Source organism: Nicotiana tabacum, chromosome 5 (assembly GCF_000715075.1).
Source record: "Nicotiana tabacum cultivar K326 chromosome 5, ASM71507v2, whole genome shotgun sequence".
In the NCBI taxonomy this organism is placed as follows: domain Eukaryota; kingdom Viridiplantae; phylum Streptophyta; class Magnoliopsida; order Solanales; family Solanaceae; genus Nicotiana; species Nicotiana tabacum.
In genome coordinates, this window is record NC_134084.1 from 11,463,615 (window position 1) to 11,474,839 (window position 11,225).

General features: G+C 33.4%; 1 protein-coding gene across 2 annotated transcripts; it reads right to left on the minus strand.

Moving 5' to 3' along the window:
• Positions 1-2,303: 2,303 nt before the first annotated feature.
• Positions 2,304-8,093, minus strand: LOC107800421 (putative methyltransferase PMT20). Of its 2 annotated transcripts, XM_016623585.2 has the most exons (9): positions 7,742-7,881; positions 6,098-6,147; positions 5,651-5,940; positions 5,125-5,273; positions 4,838-5,033; positions 4,455-4,665; positions 3,598-4,273; positions 3,425-3,502; positions 2,304-2,993 (listed from the first exon to the last, which is right to left on the minus strand). In XM_016623585.2, the coding sequence occupies exons 3-9, from the start codon at positions 5,915-5,917 to the stop codon at positions 2,777-2,779; spliced, it is 1,794 nt and encodes a 597-aa protein (XP_016479071.2). In that variant the 5' UTR covers positions 5,918-5,940; positions 6,098-6,147; positions 7,742-7,881; the 3' UTR covers positions 2,304-2,776. The 2 variants fall into 2 exon arrangements, with proteins under 2 accessions (XP_016479071.2, XP_016479070.2); XM_016623584.2 differs by lacking the exon at positions 6,098-6,147 and having other exon boundaries at positions 7,742-8,093.
• Positions 8,094-11,225: the final 3,132 nt, after the last annotated feature.

An 11,225-nucleotide genomic window follows, 5' to 3' on the forward strand; every position in this document is an offset into this window, starting at 1 on the left:
CGAATGTTGAACTTTGTCATGTTATCAAGGGAGAAATTCAAAAATAGCCAGATTTACGAGTGGTCATTCAAAAATATCCACAATTTCAAAGTAATCGAAATTTAGCCACTTTTCATGTAAAGATAAATCTGAACGAAAATACTGTTCAAAATCCGAAAAATACTCCAGCATAATATACTGGACTTCCAGCATAAGTATACTGGAACTCCAGCATATTATAATGGAGTTCCAACATAAGTATACTAGAACTCCAACATATTATAATGGAGTTCCAGCATAAGTATACTGAAACTCCAGCATAATATATTGATCCAGTATAATATATTTAGTTTAAAAAATTAAGTGAGTGGCTATTTGGGTAATTAGTCCTTATGTATGGTTTTGGGGCCACATCGCATTTGGAGATGGACCAAAATCCAAGGTAGTAAAGGTTTCTTTGCCAGATAGTTATACTGTATATACAAAATCAACATAATTTTTACGTCTATCACATAGTAATTGTTGAATCCTTTTTGACACAACTTATTAGTAGCTCTCGTGTGTTTGTATTCTTTAAATTAGATTTTGATTTTTAAATCCCCTTAATAAGAATTCCAATTTCCAACATCACCACCGCTCTTAGTAATATATAAGAATCACGGTAAAAAAATTATTTGACATTCGAAATTCGAACTACATCACATAAAATTAAGTCAAATGGAGTAAATGATTAATGGATCACTATTTTTTGCACGTGAATTTATCTTTTCTTTTTGGTTGTATTTGTACCGAAGGAAATTTTCAAACAGGGACGTCAGACCCAGACTATTTTGTTTGTATAGTTGAATAGAAGCAACAGTAATTACAATCTTAGTTACAAACAAGTTGAAATCGACTATAATTAAATATAAATATGGGATTATCATTTTTAACCCGCGCCAGAAACTATTTAGATTTAATACCCGAAAAAATGTATAAAAATTTATATAATTTTTATATATAACGTACATAATATATATATATATATATAAAATGATACTGTATAGTCGCTGTAAAAATAATAGTCAAAAAATTATATAAAATTTGTATATTTGTCTATTTATATATACAAAAAATATACAAATTTTATACAATTTTTTGGCTATTATTTTTACAGCGGCTCTACAGTATCATTTCTCCGAGGGTTTTGCACATTATGTGGTCCATTACAAACTCAGATATCAATTCCCCTGTTTTAAAGCAGCTTTAGGAGTTGGTTGGGGAGTTTGGTGGCTTACATTTGACCAATAAATGATCTCAAAATTGATTTTTTCTTAATTTCCACAATACTCCAAACTCCAACAACTAAAGCAATCTCATTTTCAATCATCAGTATGTTAAAGCCCTTTGTATATCATCATCAATCTTGTCATCTCAAGGTTAAAACTAATTCAACAATTGGAGTGGTCAATAAGTCCCTTTAGTTAGAAAGTTACGAGGGTGCACAAGACATCCTACGTTCATGCAGGATTCGGAAAAAAATGTAATGTAGGTGTGTGATGTAGATAACCTACCCTAATACAAGCATTAATGGCTGCTTCCACAACTCGTAAAAAAGTTAAAAAAAAAAAAAAAAAGATAGCCCGATGCACTAAGCATACTGCATTCACGCAAGGTCCGGAAAAGGGACAGTGCCCCAAGGGATGTGATGTAGGCAATCTATCCTGATGCAAGCAACAGTGGCTAACTCATAACCTATAGATCACACAGAGACAAATTTACCGTTGCTCTAAGACTCCCTTCAGAAAGTTATATTGTAATAAATATTAAAAATAAACTTTTACGTATGTGTACTGATTGTTAATTCTCATTTATTTAAGGAAAAACTTCCAGTATAGAAGCAAAAGGAGTTGGCAAAATGTCTCCAAACCATGATTGGACTTTCACTATGATATTTTAACCTCCTTTTTTTTTAAGCTTAAATTCCCTTGTCTCTAATCCTATCTCCAACCCAGGTGGGGATAGGGTAGAAGATGGTATTATAACCAGGCCCTAGAGGCTAAGGGGTCGTTTCGTTGGAACACAAGTTATACCGGGATTGTTATCTCACCCTCCCATAAGGATAAAAATAATACTACAATGTCCAGATAACTAATCTAGTTATTCCGGGATTAGTTTTACCGCAATTTTATCCCAACTAAATGTAGGGTCATCTCATCTCAAATTTAATTCCGAAATTAATTATCCTTTATCCCTCGTACCAACGAACCCCAAAGAATTTATTTTCATAACATAGTATAAGATACACATATTATTTGGTCACTTTTCATGAGCTAGAAGCAATGTAATAAGAAACACTAAGCTTAAATATTTCATTAACAAGAAGACTTAAAAAGGAACAAATCTAACTTAGGTACATAAATAGCTGCAATGTCTTCACTTTTCAACAAATACATACATCACAGCCAGCTCTAAGAGGGTTTTGAAAAAATAAAATAAAAAATAGAATACAACCAAAAGACGGCGTGCCGTTTTTTAATAACTGAGAAATCCCCGAGGGCCAGCTGGCGGATAGAGCAAAAGACTTGGGGGCCTTACAAAGAATATATATTGCATGACAAAGCCATTAAACTACTAGCATTGGTTATTTGGCTATTAATACTTCAATTCAAAATCTCATTTTTAGTGATCTTTAAATTAAAACAAATATATATATGAGCTGTGTGGACTTACTTATCTCCTATGGGCTTGTATCTTAAATATACAACTTTCCCTCCAAAGAGATATCAGCAGTTGTTTATCATATGCTGTTCTCATATCATGAACTTTGCTTTGAATACCAGAGCTTCTTTTGGCAAATCAATACCTTCTCCTTCTCTACGCCGTATTCGGTTTCCTCCTTACGACAGCTCCATCTCATGCCCTTAGTCATAGTAGCAATAGCATCTACGAAATAGCTGGATTCTCGGATTATTGTGTATCCGTTGGGTCGCAAAATACGGTCCATTTCCAGCAGAACATACTTCATCTCACATCTGCACAATACAGACAGCTCCTTAAGTACGGAGTATAAAATATTGAGGATTCATACAGCCGACCACAACCAGCTTCAGGTTGAGGTGCAGTTGTTGTACTGATACACGTAACTGATGTCACAGAAAAGAAAAACAAGTTCGCTAGCTTAAAAATAGATGCTTAGCCTTTTAGTTGGAGTATTAAATATTGAGGATTCATACAGCCAACCCCGACCAGCTTGGGGTTGAGGTGTAGCTGTTGTAGGATACACCTAACCAATGTCACGGAAAAGAAAAACAAAGTTCGCTAGCTTAAAAATAGATGCTTAGCCTTTTAGTTGGAAGGGGGTTAAGCACGACTTGCTAAAGGATGAGGAGTTAACGGCAAACAATGAAGGATAAAATGCAATTAAGCCACGAAGCTTGAACTTGACGTGCAAATGCTTTTTTACCTATGACTTTCAGCAGAGAAGAGGCCATCAAGATGAAGGAAATCGTATGTCCGAGGATATGTTGAGAAAGCCTCACACCTATAGAACAACAAACAAAGAGCTTAAGGAAACATAAATATAAAGAGCGACTACAGTAATTTAAGATTCAGATTTTGCATATAAATCATTGTTACCAGTCATGAATTGTTCCGATAAGACCCCTATCGTAGACCACAGGAAGTGTATTTGGAGCGTAAGATGAAACCACATTCATGACCCACACCGGAGCATCAATCACAGCAGCAGCAAAACCTCCATACAAGGTGTTCATGTCCATTACATTTCTGATCTTGTCGGTCCCAATCGCGGGGAGCAACTTCTTGTAGTGCTTCGCCCGAACCTTCCATTTATCATCGTCATGTTTGAAGGCACCAGCACTACCTCCACGAACATCAGAAACACGTTCCGGAGCAACATGCAACCTTTCCGGCCACTTGGCGAGAGTGTCCAACTTGAGTTTCTTAGCAGATGGATTTGGCACAACCACACAAGGCCGAAGAGGAGTGTACCATGCTGAATCAGGTTCAGTACCATCATCACATTTTGATGGATAGTTGTCGGGATTATCAAGCTTCTTATAGCAGTTACTGTCGGACAACTTCTGCCACACTGCAATGTCGTCCTTCTTGTTGAATAATTTGAAGCACATTGATGTTAGCAACTCTTGCAACTTATCGTAATCCGATTTTTGCTCCTCAATGGTGGTATTCCATCCTCTCCAACGATGTTGATAGTTCACCGGAGGGCCAGAAAGGACCCAGAAACCGCCAGGTCGGAGTATACGATGTATCTCAAGAAGGTAAACTCCACCTGACAATAATGAGATAAAATTAGTAAAAAGCATTACCGTTAATATCTTGCTTGCTTCGTCTATGCACTAGCCGCAACGGCTGAATTTTGCAAATACCCCTATTTAGTAATTGGAAAAAGGCACGCAATACAAAGTTAAGATAGCATACACCTTCTATGTAAGGAGATAAAGATAACTTACCGAATTCAGTCCATGGAATTAGGCATCTTGAGCAATGAGCCATATCAAAAGAATTTGAAGGGAAAGGAAGACGCTGTGTAGAAATGATGCCCAGAATTGCAGGAATTCCACGTTCCAGAGCAAACTGAACCTGAGCCTGGTGATTGTCCCTTGGGGCAAGAGAGACTGTTAAAATTCCACGATCTAGTAAATCACCTCCCCAGCTTGCCACCTATAGGAAGATGAAGACGAGCGTTCTGCTTAAATTGAATTCTGTATCACATGCTACAACTAAATTTCCTAGGAGAAACATAAATCACCGGAGAAGTTGTTCATTTCAAATTTAGCAGGCACAAATAGAAACAAAAAGCTCCACTGAAAAGACTAAAAGAATAGCCACTCACCCCACATCCGGTATCAATGGCAGTTCGGATTGTCCCATCTTTCATCTGCGGAATCAAATCTTGCATCAAATCAACATAGCTACCGACTCCGTTGGGAAACATTGTACCACCACCAGGGAAGAGGAACTTCTCCCCTTCTTTTTTAAGCCAATGTTGATTGGACTTTTGTTTGTTAATCCAATCATACGGAACATTCCTGAAGCCAGATCCAACCAGTAATGGTTCAACGATCATTAACAAATCCAGTAAAGCATCGACAAGTAAAGTTCAAGAAGATGAATTATTACCTATACCAACATTCATCTCTGCTCTTTGGCCATCTGATTGGCGATTTATAGCCATCTGGCGGGGGTACCAAGCATTCCTGCCTTTCAAAACTAGGAGGGCAATGGCGTTCCAAGAAAGTTAGCCGATGTTTACCATATTTGTGCCATCTCTGTAATATCATCAAAATAGATCATTAACACAATTGACTAAACCACACGCAGAGGCAGATGTAGAACATGGGTGCAGCACTAAAGAAAGGAGAAAAAAAGGAAGTATTAAGTGGGAACTGATCCCTGTTTCCTTCGGGCAAATAACTCAATATTCAACCAAGTGCACCATTCAACCTTTTTGGAGCATGGGAACCAGCAGATGATATTAGATCAATTCTAGGAAATATGTCCATAAAATACATAGTTTGGCAGCGCGACCATAGATTCACATGCACCATATTTTGGGCAGTAAATCCGCCCCTGATCACAAGGTAATACCAAAATCATATCTCAAAGATTAAGGTTTTAAGATAAGAAGACCAGAAGTTATTAATACCTTTGGATCTGTGCATGGAGTATAGTCCTGAAAGTCAGCACTGCATTCGGGAAAGGAAATCGCTTTGATCTGAACAGCTCTTGTAGCAGTTCCACTGGGAGTTTCAACTACTTTGCTAACATCCTCAGCTACATATCTCTCCTTCTCGGAGCAAAAAATTCCTCCGAGGTAAAAAGAAAGCCCACACAATACCACAACTGTTAATGCCATGGGAACTTTCCATGAACTTTTATCTGATTGATATGGTTTTCCATCTTTATGCTTCATGTTTCCTAATCCTTATCAGTTACCTGCATGCGAGCAAAACAACCACGTAAACCATTCCACCTCTTCAATTAGTAAATCTCGACGCAAAACACGTGACAGTTTCTTTCAAGTGGATCATCAAGAAGAACAACGGTATTGGAAAGAATATATACTCAAGCAAATGGGAAGAAAAAGATATACCAATCATTTTTTTGGGGGTCAAGAATATGATACTCATCATCTTGCTTTAACTAAAAAGAGAAAAGATAATGTCAAATCAAAGGAGGATGCAGCATAAATTCTTAACTTGGGAAGAAGTCAGCCAAAAAGTATACAACACAATCACTACTAAAAGTGTACTACAACAATTGAACGCTGGAAAATAAAATATTCCGCGGTAATACCTATAACAAACTAGGTACAAGGTCCTTTTATCAAAGAATTGCAATCACAGAACTAATTACATAGAAGGCATTTATTACAACTCTTAATTAGATCTGCTGAGATTGAATATAGGGGGCATAGTAGAATTTACATGTTCACTTTATCTCTATATTCCACAAGATATAGGGCCCAAAATTTTATCAAATTATGCTGTCCAAATGAGGGCCCTCTTGGGCACTAAAGTCAGTAATGTAAGTTAGAAATATGGCAAAATTTTGCACTAACTTGTACCATGCAAGAAAAAAAAAGCAACACAAGAAAACAAGAAAGGAAAATACAGTGTAATAGCTAGTACAATGAAGATAAGTTGAAATTGCCCTTACTTCAATTGTTGACCAAGAATCAGTTGTACTTTTACTACTCAAATAAGTCTTGCCGAAAGTGAACACACACACAGAAAAAGAAGCAGTAGGAGCATGAAATGCTTGAAATTGAGCTAAAAGTGAGTAAAAGATTCAATCTTTATGAACAATTCATTCATCTAAAAATCAAATCTTGAACCTATGTTGCGGACTCTCCAAAATGCTGCCGCATCCGTGTCAGATCCTTTAAAAATGCACTACTTTTGGAGGATCCAACACACATCCGGCGTCATTTTCGGACAGTCCGGGCAACATAGTCTTTGAACTATATGAGCTGAAAGTGAGAAAAAAATTCAAAATTTATGAACAACTCATTAATCCAAAGATCAAATCTTGAACTATAAACTCAATGCAGTAGAAGCAGGAAATGTTTGAAGTTGAGTTGAAAGTGAGAAAAGATCCAATCTTTATGAACAATTCAATCATCTAAAGATCAAATCTGGAACTATATAGTCATGTTAATTCAAGAAAACTAATGAACCGAGATCTTGTTGAGAAAAACTAAAGAAAAATCAATACTGAAAAACCAGCAAAATTAGCAGCAATCAATGAGAAAGAGACAGCAAAGACTCAATGCAATGAATCTGAATACATCTGACACAGAAAATGATAAAAACCAAATACCACAGAAACAGAACAGTACCCAATAATCAGCTTTCTGATGAAAAAATTGCACACACACACACCAAAAAACAAACAGAATAAAGCTCACTAATCAGCTATCTGATTAAAAAAAATGCACATACACACACACAGAAACAGAGAACAAAGCTCACTAATCAGCTTTCTGATGAGAAAAATGCACACACACACACACAGAACAAAGCTCACTAATCAGCTTTCTGACGAGAAAAATGCACACACACATACACAGAGAACAAAGCTCACTAATCAGCTTTCTGATGAGAAAAATGCACACACACGTACAAAAAAAAACAGAACAAAGCCCACTAATCAGCTTTCTGAGAAAGAAAAAACACACACACACACACACACAAACAAAAAAAACCCAAAAAAAGGAGAAAAAACAGTAAAGTACCTGTATGTTAGGAAACTGATAAAAATTATATCAGGAAAATCTTGAAAGACTCAAAATTTTCCCTATCACTTTCTGGGGTAAGAATCTTGATCAAGAATGTGTTTTAGAGCAACCCCAGATGTAGAGGAAGAAGAGATATATATCTCTGTATGTATATCTTCACATCTGTATATGTAAAGACAGAGCAAATTTACAAAAAACCTTAAATTAATATTGAAAATAACTATTCCTATAAAGAAAGAAACTGTTTATATGTCATTTTCCTATTTTCAGATTCTTGGCCTTGTGCAATTGTGCTGCCTCTCGCTAGCTGTCTTCTTTCTCTTTTAATTTATTATTATTATTATACTCCCTTTTCATATGGTCCCTTTTGGCTTTTATTCTCTCTCTGTAGAAAATATTAAAAATATCAGAGTTTTTTTTCTCAGATACAGTAAATTTTATTTGTCAGGCAAAAGGTGAGAAGAGAATGATTTCTACCATTAAAACCCCAAATGAAATGAATTAGATATATAACACCTAGCATTATAATGGAATGGCTAAAAATTAATATCTTTTTCATTCTTATTCAAAACTTCGACTTTACGGTTTGTTTGGATAGTATCTCATTGTTACTTTAAATATAATATTTATTTTGATTGTTATTTAAATTTTATTATATTGTATTATTAAATTCGTTGTTACGTAAAAACTAAAAGTACTACTTTATGAAATGATCGATTTGGCGTGATCGCATTGTTACCTTATTTTTACTCTCATATTGTATTTCTTTTATTATTAAATAATCCTATTTTATTTTTACTTTATTTTTTTATATAATAATTTTAACTCGTACCTACTTTTTTTTTTTTATAATATTCTAATTTTGTTCTTCATATTATTGGTGTATGACATTATAAAATGACGATAAATAATACAATCTATCCAATCATTATATACTTCAAAATAATACAGTAAAATATAATACAATATAATACTATACGATATATTATGAAACAATACATAACAACCATCTAAACAAATTGTTAAGCCTTAAAAATAAAAAGAAAACCTTTTAATAGACCGATATGCATCATTGCGAATTTCAATTAGTCGGAACATAGTATAGGTACCCGAGCCAAAAAAATAGAATCTTTATATAAATAGCTTGCCAATTTTTTTTTTTAAATGTTACATATATTATATATTAATTATATTAAATTATACTTATATTGTATATTGTTTTTAAGTTAAACAATTGAGTGAGCTACTATTTATGTTAGTAACTTATAAGAAAATCTCCGCAGATTGAGGTGGTTGGGACCCTTTTTTTTTTTTGGCCTTTTTTGAATATAGAAAAAATATCTGAGTCCCACCACATTAAGGGGATTTAATATTTGTGATTGATTTTGCAAAACCCTTCTTTCACCGTGTTTACACGTTTTTAGTGTAATTACAGAATTAACCTTTTTAAAGAACCTATGATGTCACCATCCAAATTACAGTGAAAAATTAGTAGTGGTAAAAAATAATTACTCGCTCCCAATAGTTGTATCAAGTCAACATATTTTAATTAAACTTTAAATTTTTTATCGTTTTTAGCATTAATTTTTATGAGCTTTGCGTCTATCAGAAATAGCATTTTTATCTTTACGAGATAGGAATAAAGTCTGCGTACATATTATTCTCCGAGATAATTTTATCCATAGTCATTGAACTTTTGTGTTTGTTATTCAAAAGTCATTTTTTTTTGTTACGTAAAAATCATTCAACTTTGTGTTCATTACATAAAAGTCATTTTTCTTTCTTTTGTTACACAAAAATCGTTTTACTTTGCTATAGTTATCTTCTTTTTTTTTTAATTGTAACTCTTAATTTAACTTAATTAATTTGATGTAGATATTAAGTGGAAGTTATGATCTCCGCACCTATTGAGTCAGTTGCATCGTTCCTCCTCCCTTCTTAATACGTTAAAAAAAGCCTTCTAAATGGATAATGAAAAATATTTACACATATTAAATTCAATCATTTTATTTTACTAAATTCGAAGTGTAACAATTTTATTATTCCTTGATCTTATCATTGTATTGTTTTTCCTAGTTAGATGCCTAAATTTTAGTATTAAATGTTTTAGTAATTACATCTATATTTATTGATCTAATCAATTGTTGCTTGTTATCTTCTCTTCCTACTATATAGTGATACGTTTTCGGATATAAAGTCGTACATTGCTGAGTATAAGGGATATGTGTATTTTTAAAATTGTAGGTTCAAATTTAATATTTTTTAAAATTTTAAGAGTTCTTATAAGAATCTATAACCCGCATAGGAAATATTAAGTTCGGGTGAACATGGTATCGATGTCGAAGCACTAGATCTGCTCCTAAGCACGATAAAATATAAATAATTATAATATGTATACACTTTAATTTATCAGTTAATTATGATAAATTAATGTAGTTGACGCGATTGGTGATAATAAATTTTTTCCAATTTTTAATAGTTTATTTGGAGTTATCAAGATTCATTATCTTTTATTTTATTCGAAAAACATATGCACATGATTTTTGACTTTTTAGTTGGGGCATCTCATATGGTAGTAGTTTGGTCAGTAATGTGGGCCCTACTCTCTTTACTTTATTCCTGAATTTTCCTACTTAGCTAAGTCGGTGTCAAGAAATTTTCTTTATATCTAAAAAAAAGTTAAATAAATGTTAAATGAGTAATTAACCGAAAATTATTTCTAATTAATTATTCTGTAAATAGTAAACCACTTAAGAGTAGAAAAAAAGCATTACAGTCAAATCCGTACATTTCTTTACTTCTTTTTGGAGTTGTCATTATTTTTGTTTTTTATATTCTTAAAAGGGAATCCAATCTGAATCTAGCTCGTGATAAAGATAATTATTATCCACATGTCACATATTTAATTAGTCCAACTCCCAAAAAAAAATATTAGATATTTTTTGGTATCTCAATGTCCGAAACCTACATTAGATCTAATTTCGAGTAATTTAGTTTCATGTCGGGTAAGGTTACCTAAAAAGAAAAAAAGCTCCTTACCTAAAATCTCTTATTAAGGATGAAAATAGAATAGAATACCATTAGGGATTTAATTGTATACGGTTATATAGGGGTGTCAATGAATATTTAAAAATCGACTAAATCGATCGAACTGTACCGTACCGAATCAATTTTTAGGTTTCTTTTAATTAAATTGTAGGTTTTTATATAAATCTATAACTGTATTGATAATTAGGGTAGGTTTTTTATTTTAAATAAAACGAAAAAATACTGAACCGTACCGAATAAATTTACAATGTGAAAAATATATTTATATATTAAGTTTAAAAATAACAAAGCATTAAAAATTTTCTTGGGCCTTGGAATTTTGAAACAGTTACAAGCCAACAAGTAACTAAACTCAAAATTCTAATTTTCAATTCAATTATGCTACTCCTGTTGAAACTAAACTATTTCCAGCATATTCACTAGCAAGACACAA